Genomic DNA, 18,269 nt, shown 5'->3' on the forward strand with positions numbered 1-18,269 from the left:
CCGCCGGGAAGCCGCGGGGGCGGGCGGGCGCGACCCTCCCCGCGCCGGGCGCTCCCCGGGGAGGAGCCGGCCGGGTCGCACCGGGCCCGCTCGCCAAGTCCGGCTCCGAGCAGCCAAACCCAGCCCCCTGGGTTCGGGGTGGGCGGGGAGGGACGGCCGGCCGGGCGCCTCTCCTGCCGGGAGCGGGAGGACGGGCGAAACTTTCCTCCCCGGCGGCGGCGGCGGCGAGGCACCGGTAGCCGCCGCGGCGAGCGCCTCCAGCATGGGCCCCGACACGCTGCCGCTCGGCACGGACGGCGGGGCGGCCGCCGCCGCCGCCCTGCTGCTCCGGGGCGTGTGCGTGCTCTGCAGGAGGAGAAGGTACCGGGGCGGGGGGCGGCCGCCGCATTCCTGCACGGCCGGGCCGGGGCAGCGGGGCTGCCGAGCCGCGCATTGGCCGCGCTGCTCTCCGCCCGCCCCTCGGCGCCGGGCCGCCCTATCAGCGCCCGCCGGGCCGGGGGCGGCGGCCCCCGCGGGATGGCGGCCCCGGGGATGCGGCCTCCGCCGTGGCCGGGGCCGGCGCGGGGGCCGGGGAGAGCCGGGGAGGAGCGGCGGGGGACGGCGGTGCCTCTCCTGAGCCGGGCGGGGGAGGCTGGCGGCACGTGGGATTCTGGTCTCGCCTCCCCGGGGTGCGTGCGAGCGATCCCGTGCTCCGAAGGGAGCTGCGGACGTAGCGCATCCCCGCGCAGCTCGGCGTGTGTGAGCGTACGCGACGCCGAGGTTTGCTGAGGAGCTGAGCAGGAGAGAGCCGGGGCGGCCCGCGGCAGCTGTCCCGCGGGGCCCGAGGTGCGCCTGCCCCACCTGCAGCCGGCGGGGTTGCGACATCGGCCCTCGCTGCCCTTCTCTTTGTGCCGGGTAGCTCGGGTCGTGGGCATTCCTGTGACATCTGTTAGTGTTTCTCGCTCTGTTCCCTTTGGTTTCTTTCAAGTGTACGGTCTGTAAACTCAAAGAAGGTACACACGTGTTCTCGACATTTCAAGAGGAACTTGGAGGTTTTTTTTGAGGGAAAAAGAAGTACTGCCTGGAACGATGCTTTCTGAATACCTGTTATTTTATATGCTGACATTTTCCCAGGTGTTTTTCGCTTGTTGAAGTGAAATGCTTGCCCACGTGAAGCCAATACTTGATGCTCTTCAGTGTCTCTTCTGCAGCTGATGAATAAATGTGTGTAAAGGCTGACGGAGGAGGAGTGAAGAAGGGGTGGGATCAGTATTCACTGGATTGTTTGCTTATTTTTAATTCATAAAATGAGATGCGCAGAAAATAATAGATGTAATTCTGAATAGTAAACTGTTACTTCACCTAATAATTGTAAGTTATTTTGGAAGATGTAGCCAAGCAAATGCAAAACATAAATTGCCCTTCTAGATTCTAAAAAAGAGTTAGAAATGCAGTTTGGTAATTTTTAGACCAATTGCTTTAGACCAAGTTAGTCCCTAACTTTGGGACCACGCATAGAATCAATTGAAAAACAGTGAAAATTTGTGTTTTGATCCCAGAAGGCATCTGTAAACAGAGACGGGTTATTTCCATGGTGTCGAGTTTGAAACCATTATTACATGTGATTTGACTTATAGAACCCAATCCGTTCCTTAGGTGAGACATCCATCCCATCCGTCCCAGTGTTTAAGTGAGGTCATCCCATAACACAAACTGCTTGACAGAGTAGACTGCAATGCTGCTTCATGATTCAGCTCAGTTTATGAAATGGACAGCTGCTGCTGCTTGACAGGTCACTCCTTCTCCTCATCATCATCCATGTTGCTTTTATCTGACCCCTCTGAGCTTATTCTGGGAGTTAAACACATAAAAACTATTTATTTTTTTGACAGATTTAGTTTGCTGCCAGTCTAGCTCCATAAAGAACATCAGCACAGAAAACTAAAGGGGAACAGGAAGGCAAATGGGAAGGCAAATGTGTCATTTGAAGTCTAGAAAGTATTATAGTGCCTCAGCCATATTATAAAATGCCTGTCATTAGTTTAAATTCTAGTACAATTGTAAAAGACAGAATTTTTGAAAATGGAAACGGGCAAAGCTGTTGCTTGTAAAGTTTTCAGCCAGATGTGAGTCGTAGGGAAAAAGGATCAAAGAACCCATTTTGAATTATTTTTATACCACTTATGGCTGTAGAGTTTTTCAAGTGCACTCTTTAGAGTCTACAGCAAAATGGTTTGGATGTTTGTGTCACAGCAGAATGGTGTTATACAGAGGACCTCACAAGAGGGTGTACTGTCTTGTCCCAAAAACCAAACTGCTGTTTGATTAATTAACTACTTGAAAGCCTGTGCTGTTTCTCAAAGAACTGTACAAAGCCCTAGAGAGTAAGCAACTGCAAATAACAAATGGTAAAACCCATCAACCTCTGTGGTACATCCCTCAGCACAAGTTGCTGGTGTTGAGATACTATCCTGCTCCAGTAAAATGTGCAATTAATTTTTTTTCTTCTAGCATAAAGTAAGAAAAGAAATTATGCATGGTCTGTAGAGATGCCTAGCAGCAGCCTGCTGATGTTCGACAGCCATTTCTGATCTGTGGGAAGAAAAGCCATTCTGAGGGTGCTGTGGATTAAAAAAATGGGGTTAGAAGTTAGTTCATGCTTCTCAGATTTGGTTCAAGTCTGTGATCTCCCCTTGCTTATCAGACCTTTATTAGTTTATCCATCCCCATGTGGCCTCCACTTGTCAGATTTCTTCTTTCCCCTTTCTTCTATTTGAATCTAACAAACCCTGCAGCAGGTAGGTTACCCCCTACCCTCCCTCAGGAGTCCACTGTAAACATTTGGGAACCTGTTGACATAGGGAGTGTTGGCAAATTACTCCATAAATAAATGCCAAAGTCAAGGCTATATTCCTGGTCATCGATCATACCCATTTCGACAGAATACAACATGGAGCTTGCCTGTGCTAGAAGAAATATTGGTACTTCAGGCATGAGTGTGCTCTTATATAAGTTAGTATGTTGCTTTAATGTTGGTATGCTTGTAGCTGTGTGCAAACGCTATATAAGGGATTGTTGTGTTTAGGGTACCAAGATAAACTTTACCAGAATGATCAAATTTGACATCATAACCACAGCCCTGCATGGATTCTATCAAGATTGCTACAGTAGGCAAGTGTGTGTAAATAAATGTGAATGAAAAGTAAATGAAGAGCTTAAGTAAGTAAATAAACACCACTAACTTGCACTTCAGAGTTCTGTATGTTTGTTTTGCTGGGTGATGCCTCTGTCCTTTGTGACTGAGGTGAAGCACAACCACCTTTGTGGGTCTTGAGAGTTACACAACTAGGAGCATAATGAGGGTTTGCATATCCTGGAGAACTTCCTAAATCCATCACTGATGCTCCTTAAGCAGATGTTACAGGATTTCACCTTTTTTGGTATATGGTTCTTCCCCTCTGTTTCCTCTCAGGCTGAGGTGCTTGTTACTGGAGCAGAAAAGGCGTTGTATTGACTTAAAATTTTGTCAGAAAAGGTGTTGTATTGACTTAATCTGCTGTTGCCTTTTTCTGTAATGCAGTTGATGTAACCTGGCATTACAAGATTTGAGGGTGAGTTTAGCACCAGTTTTCTCATAGATAGGGTAGAAAGGAAGAAGAGTTTCCTTTTGTGTAAATGCTTATAATTTGAGTGCTTGTGGCAGTAATAACACAAAGGAAACTAATTGGAGTCTTTGCCAGGTTTTGTATCACAGATGGTGAAGAAACAGAACAAAAGTTTCTGTAATCACAGAAGAAATTCATTTGAGTTAAACTCAATGTCAAATGAGTCTCAGTGCCTTCTGCATGCTAAGAGAGATCTCCCTCTTACTGGTTAGTGAAGAAAAACCTATCTAGGCTGTTTGCTGGGGAATATTTTCTCCAGAGAGCACTTCCTTTTTGCTGCCACACAAAAGTATTTCTGCTTTGGCAGAAGCCAGTGATTTCTTAGCCTGGAGACTGTACAGATTATTCTCTTTGGCCTTCATAAAATGCCTTACCTCAGCCCCAACTTTATGTAGTTTTCTTTTGGTGTTTTCAAGCTGGTTTTCCACTAGCTGTACACAGTCTGATGGAGCAGGAGGTGAGATGTCAGGTGAAGCTAACTCCCATTGTTCTTCCAGCAGTGATGCTGCCCAAGTCAGAGAAGGGCCCTTGAGATCTCTGGGGGCTGTCTCCTGCTAACTCCCATAGATGTAGTACTATTCCACTTTTTCTTGTTCAAATTGATGCATATTTTTGGCTGCTAGTTTTCATTAAATGTCCATGACTGAAAATGGTCACAGATTATTTGTGGAAAAGGCTGGGGTATTCTCTGACTCCCTCCTTGAAGAGTAGATACTGCAAATTACTAGGAAGAGGAGGCTCAGGCTGACCACAGATAAGAACCACTGCCTTAGGGGAAGAGAACAGTGGAGAGAAGTGGAACAAAGATTGTTGTGTTCCTATTTATCTATTGAAATTGGGTCCTTCTCCTAAGGTTTACATCCCAAGGTTTTTCAGATAAAATAAATACAGACCAAATCCGGAAAAAAGTTCCTCATCAGAGGTTTATAACTGCTTGGAAAGCTAACACACATGTGCTGTGAGCTGCATCAATGACAGGGTTTGTAAAAGTTATTTCCTCTGCAATTGTTTCGCTTTAAAATGAAAGAAGGTAGATTTACATTACATAGTAGGAAGAAATCCTTTATGGTGAGGGTGATGAGACACCCTCAGAGAGGTTTTCCAGAGAAGCTGTGGTGCCCCATCCCTGAAAGTATTTCAGTCCAGGTTGGGTAGGGCTTTAAACCACCTGGTCTAGTGGAAGGGGGCCCAGCTCATTGCAAGGATTTGGAACATGATGATCCTTAAGGTCCCTTCAAACCCAAACCATTCCATGATTGTGTAGGTTTTCAGGGTTGGTATTTTAATTATTAGGAATGGTCTTTACAGTCAAGATTGCTTGTGAGGAACACTATGATATGTGGCACATGTTGTGGGTTTTAGTTTTCAGCAGTATAGGAATTTCCGTGCTGCATTAGATGGGACATGCATCTTCTAATATATTGTTTCTGACCAGTTTCTAATGCATCAGAATATGGTATTAACAAACCTCCAAATTTAACAGTATAACTGTAGATTGAAGTCAACATAAGAAGAATTGCATGATACATTTCTCAGAAAGAATTTTGCTGTGACCTGAGTTATGGATTTAAAGCCTTGTTGAGGCAAACTGCCTTTCATTTTCCCTTTTATTCTATATTTTAAAGTACCTCTGATCCATACAATTATGTTAATCTAAGATACTTTTCCCCAAAATTGCTCTCTTGAACCCAGACAGATATTGTTGAAAAGAATATAGATTTTGTCTTTGCCTTCAAGAACATCTTATCCTTCTCTGTGACAAGCTGTGAGCTTGCTAACAGCTCTCTTACCAAGCGAATTGTAGTTCACAAGATGTCATCAGCCTGTCTTTTTTACCACTTCTGCTAATTTAGGCAATATGTTAAGGTAGTTTTCAGTTGGAGGGAACATCAGGAAGGACAGATAGAAGGATACCAGGAAAATCTGGCCTCTTCTTCTTACCTTGGCCTTCTACAGAGGCCTTTTTTGGCATTCTTTTGATTGGACCTCTAGGGAGTGCACGTGTTTTCATGACCTCCTTTTGTTTACTGTCATTGTCCGCTCTTACTCTGCTCCGAAAAGGACTGAAGACTGAAACTGTTTCAGGCAGAAAAGTAACAGTTCTGTTTCTTAAGTAGCCTTAGGAAACCTTTCTTTCTCACCGTCACACTTGGGTTTTCTGTCAACTGTTCACTGCTGTGCCAAGATGTGGTGGAAGCTTATTTCTTTGCTTGCTTCCACTGGTCAGAGCTCGAGGTAGAATAAAATTAAGTCAGCAAAACCATAACCTTCTCAAGGTGTACAAGTCTCCATTTCCAGGCTGTTGGTTTTTCTTACAGCTCTAATAGACCTGGAGAGCCATTACATCATGGGTCTCGCACAGTTGCGTGTTTCAAGGCAGGGTTTTATTTTTATTTTCTTTTTTGTGCTGCTTCTCATCCTTCTGATTTGTAGCCTGTGTGTCATGCACATTTTGAGTTCCGCTTCCTACAAGTACTTTGAAGATGACTCTAAAGATGAGACCTCTTTTAGAAGGGAAGAAGACCTCTTCCCAATAATCCCTGATTTACAGAGTTCTTTGCTTAAGGTACACTGCCACCTAGCAACAGTTTCCCTTCCCTCACAGTTTTCTTGACCTACATTGTTGGGGGTTGTTCAGCTTTATAGTTTATACCTGGTCTGGTCTTGATCAGCATCCAGAACCCATCAGTAGATGCCATCCTGGTAAACATATATATGTGAGAGGTGGAGATATTTTTAGTGGCAATAAGAGCTGCTAGCTTCTGGTTTCTGACTAAAATACAATAGTTTATACTTTCATGGTGTTTTTTCCTTCCCATGTTTTTTGTGGACAAGGCCTATACTTTTTTTCCCCCACCTTGGAATTATTGATTTTGTTTTCTTCTGTTCTTTATTCTTTGGAGCAAATAAAATTAAAGGGTGAGAATTAAAGGGAATTGCTTTCCGCTCTTTTTATTATTCCAGTGCAACATGAAGCATGGAGTGTCCATCTAGAGCACTTTACACAAATGCACAGAGTTTACAGAAAGTTCTGAACAATTAACCCTTCTGCTGCTCTTCCAAGCTGATAGTCCCAAAGGTATGAATGAGGACAACCCAAGTGAATATATAGTGCTTCAAAAATTACATTCATGCTTACCACTATATTTAGAGGAGGAAAGCAAGTTGGTTGGAAAATCTTAGCTGAAACATTACAAATAAAGACTGACGTGAAGGAAGACAAAAAGGGGCAAATCTTAATCCTAGTGTCCCCTGACATGAGCTTTGAACCACTCCTTTAAGCATGATGGCAAAATTTGGCCCCCAATGTGTTTAATAATTGGTGACGTAACTAGAGAGCTGCATCATCAGACAACTGTAGGACTTCCTGGAGTCTCGACTCACAAAGCTACCTGGATCTTAGCTCCCCCAGGAAGGAGTGACTTCACTGGGATGCAGGGACTTCACTAAGTCTCAAGCTTGCAGTCTTGCTTGTGGACTCCTCCTCAGTTCCCTTACTGTAAATTGGAGGTCAGTGTGGTCTCTTGATTTACAGGTAACACAGACAAATGCTTCACTGGGCACTCAGAGAGTTGTCAGAGATGCTGTAAATAATTCTTCCATGGTATTACTGCTCAACATGTGCTGAGGAACTGTTGCCTGTCCAGCCCTTACTCCTATATGCTGAAATACAATTTTAGGTACTGTATTTTTGCAGTAGTTGGCTAAGTTGTTGGATTGTGCCAGCCACTTTAGTGTTTTGCTCAATTATGAGAATTATGGTCCCATATAAAATTGTTTGGGTTTGGTTTTTGTTTTTTTTTTTCAGTCACGTATTTTGATTAAGAAGCTGGGAAGGGCTTGTTTTGATAAAGTAATATGACTGTTCTTAGCACTTCATCTAGTCAATTATTTAACTTAGAGCATCGTAATGCCAGAGAATGGGGGAAATACAGAAGCTAAAAGAAACAGCATACGTGCAATGTTAATACACTATATGAAGTTAAGGAAAATCTCACTGTTAAGTTGGCAGTCTTTTTCTCTTTTATCCAAGTTTTATAGATCTCCTTGGTAGTGGAGCCAGACTTGGAACACATTTTCCTGACTTCTAGTTTTGTGCTTTAACTTGCTGCTTCTTCTTTCCAAGACATTTACCATATATGTATGACATTATAGCTGTCTGGTAAACGAACTTTTTCAACCATGAGGCAGATTTTGAATTCTGATTTCAAACTTCAGTAGTGTTCTTTTTCTTTGCCCATCATTTACTGATCCTTTTACAAGAAGCATGTAGGATTTTAGGCTAATATCCATTTGCATGCCGTCTGGGAGAATTTTGGCTGACTGAGAGTCCCATAAAACAAAAGTTTCCTCTTTACAAACCACATGGATCTTGGCTGTAGATATTCAGTCCCTTTCTCCACAAACTGTTTTTAATGGTGCCAGATTCTTCTGTTTCTTCTCCTTGTTTGGCACATGTCAGGAAAAAAAATCTTGGCTCTTGTATAGAACATATCTTGTTTCCTCTTAACTGCTCGTACTTTCTATTCGTAATTCAAATCAGCACAAAAATGCTATGGTTGTGCTTCTCATGATTTAATCTTGTAGTTTCCTAAGCAATATTCCAGTTCTCTTAAAAAAATAATGCTCTCTCATACTGTAGGCCTAGTGGTAGGAGGTTCTAGCTGAATGCAATGGATGCGTTCCTGTTGATTTTGGAGAATATGTATGGAGTCGTGGCAAAGTGGCCTGCTCACGCCTGTGGAGGCACATGAAGAAAGAACAGATGAGTAAAATGAAGCAAAAATAGGATGTTACAGGAATACCCTCACCACCATCCAGCTGCCCCTTTCTGACCCTGCGGTGAAAACCTGGACTCCAACGCTGCACTTGGTAGACTCACGTCCACAGTGGGTGGTTGAAGAAGTGTCTCCTTCCTGGCCCATGGCAGCCCAAGGATCTGTCAGAGAGCCTGTGAGTGTTTGTCACTACTCATTTTCCTTGCTGACAGCCTTACTCTGCACCCTTTGAGCTCTTGTATGAGTCAATGTGCTTCTGATGGCTAAAGCAGAGTGCAGCACTGCGAAGTGTGGTTGTCTCATTTATGGTGACTCCCCAAAAAAATCAGCAAACTGCTTGGCAGCCTGTTGTTTCCTTACCCCTTTGTCTTGCTTCTCATGATTCCCCAGATTTCTCCTGAGTGGTCATTACAAATTTTTATGTAACTTGCCTTGTCTAAAATGGTTTGAACAAAATTAGAATTTTTTCAATGATATGTTGAAAAAATGATCATAGAAAATTGGCATATTTCATTACTTTTTGAAGTGATACAGTATTTAGAAAAAAATTACAGTCTCATTTCAGCATGGTGTGAGAATGCAGAAGTTTTGCAATTATTAGCTCTGGCAGCTCTGTTTATTTAAAAAAACCCAAAAAACAAAACAAAAAGGAACTCGTATATTCCTTAACATGAGAAAACTACTACTGTTAAAACACAGTGGACAGAATCGATGAAGAAGTCAGTTTTTCAGTCTTTTTGTACTCTTTGCCTTTGTATGCATGCCAGCAAAAGGGTGGGTCTGACCCTTTGTCACAGTGTGCTGCTGTAATCTCTGAAGGCTTTGGAGAGAGGGTCTCCAGCTTTCTAGTATAGCCTCAAGGAAAACCAAAATACCTTTTTAGAAACTCCCATTTAATCAGGTTAACAAAAGCAGTATGTTTAGGAAAGAAGGACAATGGCTAGTATCTCCTCAGAGAGAATTTGAGTGACTTCCATTGCTGGTGCTCTCACCTGATGCTACAGTAGTGTTTGGTTATTGCATCCCTAGCTGGAAAATAATGCTCTGTATTTTCTTCTTCAGTGCTGGTATGTTTTTTCAGGTTACAATAGCTTGTCTTCAGAGCTTCTGGTTTGAGATAGATCATAGCCTTGCTAATTCTCTCCAGCTGGTTTTTCAGCATGAGAAGCTTTGGTAGTCATGTTTGGGAAACTTCCCTGAAAATAGCTCAAAGAGTGGATTGATGACAAGGCATAATTTTTTCCTTCAGTTGTTCAGGAACTGATCTGCACTATTTACTCAACTCAGACTTATACTTCATTAAGACAGAAGAACGTCCATGGAAGATTTACTTTTGTTTTGGTTTGGTAGGTACCAGTATTTGTAAATTGTTTCCAGTGCATTATGTTTTTCCTCCATATCCCTCTCTAAAACTTCTATTATTTTGTTGGAGCAGGGTTTTTTATGTTTTTAAAAGGTTTTAAGATGACTAGGTTAGTTTCAGCATAAGTGTTTTGCTTAAATAGCAAATTTCCTAGACCTACAGCTGAGGGTGAGGCATGTTGCCAGAGCCCTCGCTGCAGCGTTCATCTTCGATTCCTGTTTAAAAAGTAGCAGCTGTGTAGCTGTACGAGAAATGAAAATGTCTCTCAGTTCAGGAGTCATCCAAGAACCAATTGTAAAACATGATGAACCCCCTGAATTGGTATTTTGGAGGAAAAATGAAAGTACTGTGAGAGCTGGCTTCTATGTGGTGCTCTTTTTAACCTTAAGTACATGCCTGAAAGATTCTGATTGAACAGCAGTAGGACTTAGATGCGTTTATCTGCTGATGAAATGGAGCCCAGAGTGCATGACTACACAAAAGATGTTTAGGCCTCTCAGTGACAGTTGCCATCACAGTATCCGTGACTGATGGTGATTTGTTTCTAGGTCCTGGAACAAGGACAACAAGCTAGGGTCAGAGCCTCGGCTCCTTCTGAGGACCAGATGAGGAAATCTTAAAGTTTGTGTCCCAGCAGCTTGCACGTAATATCCTTTAAAGCCAGGTTAAATTATCTGTCACCGTTAAGGCACAACACAGAATTGTTCACAGCGGGACTGGAGAGGTTCTCCCTGTATGTCAGTGTTCAGTGGCTTGGGAAACAGCTGCTTGCGCAGTGTCTGGTTTTGTGGTTGAACAGACAGCTCAATTTTCTGGCATTGCTGCTTTAAGATACAAAAATTATAATCAAGCTTCAAAGAAATCTTGCATATGTGAATGAGTCAGAATTATTTTTTCTTCTATAAGCTGTTTCGTTTCTTATGTAGTGAAAACACTGCTAGATCCTTCTTGGTATTATCATGTTAAGAGTGAAGGGACTTTGTTAACAACCTTTGGACTTCCTCACATAGAACCACATCAGCTATAATAAATTTAGAGCCTTAAAAACCTGTTGTTATGAAGACTTTAAAATAAAACTGTGCGGGCTGTGTCTGTTCAGTGGTAAGAAGCTAAAATAAGACAATGCTGAGATCTGTTGGGCTCAGAAGAAAGTTCAGGTTTCTTGCCTTCGTGATCTCCTTTCCAGAAGGAATGCTTTGTGTTTCTCTCTCAGAAACCCAAGTCTAATAAAGCGCAGTTATTGTGACCCATCCAGTCTTACTTCCCACATAGTCTAGTCCTTTGCAACTCTCCTGCATTAGCTATATTAAATTGTGTTTGAACACAACTGTGCATGGAAGGATGTCCTGCCTTTGCTTTTTGGTTTTTTTTTTACTTTGAGGGATGTTCTTACCATTCTGTTTTCACTTTTAGAAAAGGTGGTTGGTTCACTCTGATTAGTGGATGTATATATCCTTTTAAACATGGAAAATATTTAAGCAAAAGTTATGAAAAATATTCTGAGATGTTCTCCAGTACAAACAAACAAGTTCATCTCCTGTTGAAAGTATTAAACGCTGCTGTTGGAAATAAATACCTGCTTAAAGGTGTGGGAAAGCTCGTCTGACACGTCTTTACTTGTGACTCAATGGCAATTTAGTGTGGACTGAAGCAACTTGCTTTTTATTCTTTCTTCTCCACTGCCAAGAATGTTTGGGTGGACCAGTTTTTGTGTGCTGCCTGCTGCTGCTCAGTAGTCTCTGCATTGAATGCTTGCTTCATTGTTTTGGGAAGAGTATCAGCCAGTTCTTTTAACGAAGACTGTGAAAGCCAGAGATAATTCAAATGTGACCAGGTGAACCAGTGCTTCATTCTTTTGCTTAGACATAAAGAAAATCTTGTTTGTTTTGTTTTGCACACTCTTTCAGCATATTTTGTTATTAATAATATCTCTGAGACTATTGTTTAGGAGTCAGGCATATGTGTTACCTCATGCCTCCAAATTGTGTTGCAGCAGTTGCAGATGCACTGTTCTCAAATACACTGTACTCAGTAGAAATGTAAGGTGTAAAGCTGTTTAAACTGTAGTGATACAGTTGCTTTCTTCAAAATGAAAGCCCAGGAAGATTTTTCTTGAATTGTTTTTATCACAAGTACTGTGTGCTGATTTGGAACATCAGATAGTTTCTGTTATTAGACCGTGTGAAAAAACCCTTCCGTATGTGCATATAGTTGCAACTTTGTAGGTAATTGGTGGTGTTGGAAATGTCCTGCAGAGATATGGTTTCTATCCCTTGGTCATTGTACTGAAGAGTGTGCACCTGGCTCAGTTCTCAGTGAATGACTGCAGCGCTGGAGATGACTGGAAGATGGAAATCCCCATGTGTACTATGGTGGTGGTGGATTCTGAAGGCTGCCCTAGGATTCCCACATGGGCAGGGCATTTTCATCCCCACAGCTTTTGTTTAGTGGTCAGGATCCAAGGCTCTGGGTGACAAAATCCCTGCTGTCACCACATGTGACTGTTTGTACCTCTGGTATCCTATTTAGTCCCAAGTGCAGTGATCATTTATAGCTGCATTTCAGCCCTGCTGTGTCCGATCCTTCCTTTTACTTTTTGTGGCAAATATCAAATGATCTCATTAAAGGCAGCAGGGTGCTGGAAAGTCTCTCGTGCTCATGGCAGTCAGTAGATTTCTTAAGATTGTGGGAGGGATAGATTAGTTAATTGCCTGCTGAAGTATGAATTTAACTGCAAGTCAGCACTGAATAACATAGAATCATAGAACCATAGGTTGGTTTGGGTTGGAATGGGCCTTAAAGATCATCTATTCCAACTCCCCTGTAATGGACAGGGACACCTTTCACTAGATCAGGTTGCTCAAAGCCCCATCCAACCTGGCTTTGAACACTTCCAGGATGGGCATCTTGTCTATCCTTGGGCAGCCTGTTTCAGTGGACATCTCTTCCATTTTCCAGGGTTGGGTTGGTCAAAGCAACCTCAACAAATAAGAGTTTACATGCTAAATTTCTCAGAATTGCTCTGTTTAGGAGAAGCAACCAGCACAGATGGATTGCATCATTCAGGTAAAGTTCTTAGGCTCTTTTGCAGTCTTTTCATAATCATTACAACCTGACTGCAGAGTTTGGCTGGTGTGTAGCACTAGATTTATGTCACTAAAGGATAAAGCCTGTATTTATCACGCCTCACTTTTTCAGCAGGCTTTATGTCTTGTATCATCCTTTTTGTTCTGCTAGATATTAGGGTGCTCTTTTGGTCTGATTTCTCAGTTCAGTTTTTTTTACTGTTCACAAAATTCATTGTGTTCTTTAGTAATTGTCTTCGTGAATTCTCATTGCTGTGCTTAGTGAATAAGCTAGGCTAATGAGACTCTTTTTTTTTCAATTGAGTAAGTTTTGCTAATTGCTTTTATCACACTGGAACCTGTAAGGGCATTTTCTGTGGACAAAATGACAACAAAAAATAAAGCGCTATTTTTGGTAAGTCACCTGGCAATTCCTCATGGATCCTCAACATCCTGTCAGCAAACATGAGTGACTCCTTAACGCCCAGTGCCTCTAATTGCCCTTTCTTTCCCCTCTGTTTTCCTTGTGTGGGATTTCTCAATTGATGGGATGAAACTTGAAAGCAGGTAGCGATGGAGTCCATCTCCATCTTTCAGCAGTAGAAAGAATAAAAGAAGGGAGTTAGGATGGTCAACATGCATCAGGAAGAGAAATTTCATCCAGCCTCCTGCCCTGTCCTGGGGTTGTGGCTGATCCCTTGCCATCTCAGTTCATAACTTGTATTGTTGCTTCCCTAACAGCTCAGCCCATGCCAGGACCCTGTCACTTCTGCAGAACTAAGGGGTGAGGACCTCAACACTTACCCTCTGCAAAGGCTCTGTGCTTTCCAAATTATCAATTTGTCTCCATCTTCTTCTCCAAGCCTTGCTTACTGTACTGAACATCAACCTAAGCACTCATCTACCCCAGAATCAAATATTTATTTTCAGCATAATTATTTTCAGTCATATATATATATATGAAATATATATAATTTTCTATTATATATTTAATATATAATTCATATTTCATATATAATTTTATATATTATTTTCAGAATAATTACTTTCAGCATGAAGCTAGCATAAGGTTTTGTGAAATTCCTAAGAAAGTATAATTGAACGAATTTCAAGCTTCAGAAATGAGATGGCAGCTATTTGTGGTATCTAAATGTATGGATCTAAATGGAGACAGCCTCCATGAGTCTTGGGTTGATCTGTGCTTTAGCTTTTGAAGAAAATTTCCACTGAACCTAATAGAGTTTATTAACCAATAATTTTAATTATTGTTGTTTACAAATTTCACTAGGTTTATGTTAAATCAAGATCTATTTGGATCATTTTTTTTGTCTTGCTTGAAGTTTTCCCCTTGAGCTCTACTGTAGTCCCTTATTATCTCTGGCTTTGTCAAAAGTAGCTTGAAAGCTTCTTGCCTTTTGTGCCATACCTGCCTTCTGCAGCACTCCTTGCTTCACCCAGGGAAGGGATTAGAGCCATTGCTATTCTTTTCATTTATATAATTCTGTCATTGCCTTGACATCAGCGTAATCTTCTTGACTGGCTGATCAAACTGATTTTCAACAGTTTTAGACAGAGTAAAAAATTAGTGCATTTAGGTCTTCCTTGATTTTTCTGGCAGTTTTCTCTGTCATTCAGTATAGCAGTTTTTTCTTTATCTCAAATGCCTTTTTCTTTTCTGTGCTTATCTTCTTTCTTATAAAATATCTACTACAGCTGGAATTTTCTAACTTTTAGACCTTTAGTTCTTCTAATCTTATGTCAAAGGAGTTAACAAGTGGTAACAGACCCTTATCAGACTTAGTATTATTGCAGCATTCAACATGAATTTTTTGCCTTACTTTAGACATTTGAGATTTTCCACAAATTTCAATAAACCCAGCACTTTATTTTAGATATTTGTTCACAGCGTAGAGCTTCGGTGGTAGCTGAATCTTAATCATACAGCCAAATGAAATCTCTTCCGTAAGTGTGTAGAATTTAGCCTTTTTGTGGTTCATAGCACATTGGTAAACAACTGAAATACTACTGCAGCAAGAAAATCTGTTCAAAACCACAGCAAATCCTGCTGCAGGCTTCTGAAAAGGGAGCAATGCTCTGGTTTGCAGTCCTGTTTCTACCATGAAACAGCTTTGGGTTTTGTTGCAGAGGAAGGGTTTGCATTTTTACTTTGCAGGATGAAAATCGACAGTAGTGAAGGGTGCGTTTGGGATAACTGCAGACTCCGGATCTCATGGTGGCATTTTAAAGAGCAGGAAAATCTTGCCAACCCAGCTGCATTAGATGGGCTTGTGGTTTGTCCTCCCACCATGGCTGTGCCTGCAGCAGCCCTCTGGCAGTGGCAGCAGAACCTGGGCGTACAGGGGGTTTGTCGTGGTTGCTCTTTCTGGTTGAGACCTTTGCGCGTCTGTTTGAGACGTGTTTGCTCACATGGAATTTACTGGTGATTAGGGCAAATCAGGCCATACAGGAAGGAGTAGAAACCTTAATGCTAAATACATGCAGCCTGACTATGCACGAGTTCTTTGCTTTTGATGGACTTTACCATCTTCACATCTTACCTCACCATGTAAAGGATAGTACTTGGCAAGTTTAGTTGGGGTTCACAGAAGTCCCCTTAGGTTCTGGTTCATTGAATTGCTGAAATGATGGCTCTTTTTAAGTCTTTGAATAGTTTTGGTTTCAGTGGGACTTAAGCTTCTAAGTGGAGCAAAAGCTCAAGTTTTTTGACATATCAGCACTTTCATGCTGAGGCAAATGTGCATTTCTGGTTTGACATTATGATATAGAATGTACAGCAGTATTTCCTCTTCTTTGTGCTACTAATTTCTGGGGGGAAAATGTGGTTTTAATGTTATGCTTTGAATTTCAAAGTTCATAGAGGATGAGACCACTTCTTGTTGGTAGCTGAGGTTACTTAAAAATAACACTTTCACTTCCATCTACATACCCATGCTGGATGATAGCTTTCAAGGCTGGGGCTGGTCCTAGGTTTCTTTTTATATGCAATACCACATATGTTTGAATTTATGGATTGCATGGAATTGTAATAGCCACAAACATCGCCCTGACAATGAGGCAACCTTTTTTCTCATTCCTAACAATGTGAAACAGTGACTTGTTTCTCAAACTTCCTGGGTCTGAAATGCTATCAGCTGCCTGTGGCTAGGCAGGGTTGGCACACTCACTTCTGCTAAACCCACCCCTTATTTTTCTTTCCATGAGCTGGCACGCTTGTGCTTAACCACACCGGCTAATGAGTCCGATCTGGTGTTTCCCAAGGGGATACTAACTTTTTCTAAGCAATCTGAAGCTTGTTCCCCTTTCACAAAAGATATGGGGAGGTGCAATTCTATTGACTTACACAGGAAAAAAGTACTCTGTTTGAGTTGTTGAGAAGGCTGAAGCCTTTAGAGCCTTTTTGCGATTATAAACAACAAGATGCACAGTCAAGGACTTCTGTCTTACAGCTGTGAACCAATTGGATGTGAATTTTCTCTAATCATGATGATGAAACCAATAATATAGTTTCTAAATGTCACAAAGTGGCTTTTGAGCCACAAAGTTTTTCTGGTGTTATAGCATTTTTTTGTTTGTTTTGGGCAACTAGAAACTAAGATAGAGCTACTTCAACAAAATCCATCCTGAGTTTGTGAGAGCTTCCCAGGAGTTCTTCATGTAGCATTCAGCTGAAAAGATTGTTGCTATAAAATTTTAAAGAATTTCTTCTGGTCACTTTAGTACAATGTAGTTCCTTCCAGTATGAACAAAAGACTGTGGGTAATAAAAACAATGAGCTTTTCCTATTGTGAAATGTGCCTGTGCTTCTGTGCACTTCTTCCCACAGAAACCAGCTGTGAGGGGAGAAGGAAGGTAGGCTGGTGGGAATTCCAGCGTACTCACGTGCTGAGTCACAGGACACCCAGCTGGTGTCTGGGAAGCAATCTTTGTCCTGCTCTGCAGAGAAAGTCACATGGAAGTTAATTTTAATTTCTTTTTTTTTTTTTTTTTTCAAAAGAAAGGACATCTGCCTGATCAGTGATCATATTTATGCCATTGCAATAATGAAGTGTGTGAGTCCTCTGCTCTGTTATTCCTTACAATCAAGAATGTCACTTCTCCTAAACCTTATGTTCAATCCTTAACTATCAGTTTCTACTTCAAATTCTAAATCATTCCCTTTTTAGGTGTTTTTTTCCTAAAATAATGAGGACTGAAGTAAATGGGAAGATAACTGCAGGTGTACAATGAGAAGGGTGTAGGGTAGGTATTTTTATTGGGGTGGAATAGGTGGTAAAGCTTTTGGAAACAAAGAGCACTCATAAGAAGAGAGTGGCAGACTGAAAACCCCTACTATCCTTTGATTACTATCAGACATTGCTGCAGTCTGAGCATTAATTAATTAATTAATTAACTAATTAACCACAACTGATACATTATGGATGTTTGTAAATAAGCAGTTCTCTTTAACTCTGGTTTAACTCCTGAAGATACTATATTAGGTGCTTATTTTTATCTAAGCTTTGCATTCATTTACCTTTACTGTTTGGTGTCAAAAATATTGATAAATGTTTCATGAGATACATCTTTTTTTAAATATCAAAACATAGATCTTGTCAGCCTACAGCTTTATGACAATAACTTTTAAAAGAAAAAGATATTTTTTCCATAAAATTAATTTCCATTGCTTGCTGTTTTCTTTACTAGTAGTGTCAGTAGTTTCTTTACTGGTAGTGTCAACTACCATTTATTATCAGTGCAGGCACTTGGAGATCTTTGTGTGAAACTGGAAGCACAGCACAACTTCTCTAAAGTGAGTTTTGTAGAAATGTATTGAAATGTACGTGTTTTCAGAGTTCACTTACGATATTCTGAGCTTGCATTTTTCCTTTTCCTTTTTTTTTTTTTTTTTTTTTCTTAAACCACAAAACATGTTAGGGGAACCAAACTGTAACCAATCTTCGGCTTTTTTTCAGATTTGTGATTTGACTCCAGAGCATAACTATGGGGCTGCAGCTTTGGCAGTGCTGGAATGGTGCTGTTTGTGTTCTGTATTGATGATCTCTAAATTATGTCATCTGTGGTGGACTGTGCTGATTCTTGGTACCTGAAGGTCATCTTGGCTTTGCTACTGCAGTGATGCCACACTGGGACTCGAATCACTTTCACTTCAACACTGAAATAAAAGTGCTGAGTGTTCAGCACTAAATTTCATGGCAAAATTCAGTTCATTATTGCACAGTCATATAGCGCTGTCAGAAACTTTAAACTCTTTTTACAGGCTGATTAGTCAAGAATTCAGTGAGTAGTTAGTCCGTCCACACTTGGGATTCCACACTTTGTGTAATCTGCTGTGTTTCTCAGCTTTGTGTTTGAGAGCACCTGTCATACACATCTTCCTAGAAAGCAGGGCTAGTTCTTC

At 41.5% G+C, this 18,269-nt stretch overlaps 1 protein-coding gene across 1 annotated transcript in view; it reads left to right on the plus strand.

Moving 5' to 3' along the window:
- Positions 1-226: 226 nt before the first annotated feature.
- The window catches only part of CYP7B1 (cytochrome P450 family 7 subfamily B member 1), a 125,100-nt gene continuing 107,057 nt past the window's right edge, over positions 227-18,269 (plus strand). The window contains exon 1 of the mRNA XM_014256646.2: positions 227-360. Coding sequence (XP_014112121.2) covers positions 263-360 — 98 coding nt within the window. The 5' untranslated portion in view covers positions 227-262. The remainder of the gene's footprint in view (positions 361-18,269) is intronic.

This window comes from Pseudopodoces humilis, chromosome 1 (assembly GCF_049639895.1).
Source record: "Pseudopodoces humilis isolate 2021_Gansu_Grassland_sample_001 chromosome 1, ASM4963989v1, whole genome shotgun sequence".
Taxonomy (NCBI): domain Eukaryota; kingdom Metazoa; phylum Chordata; class Aves; order Passeriformes; family Paridae; genus Pseudopodoces; species Pseudopodoces humilis.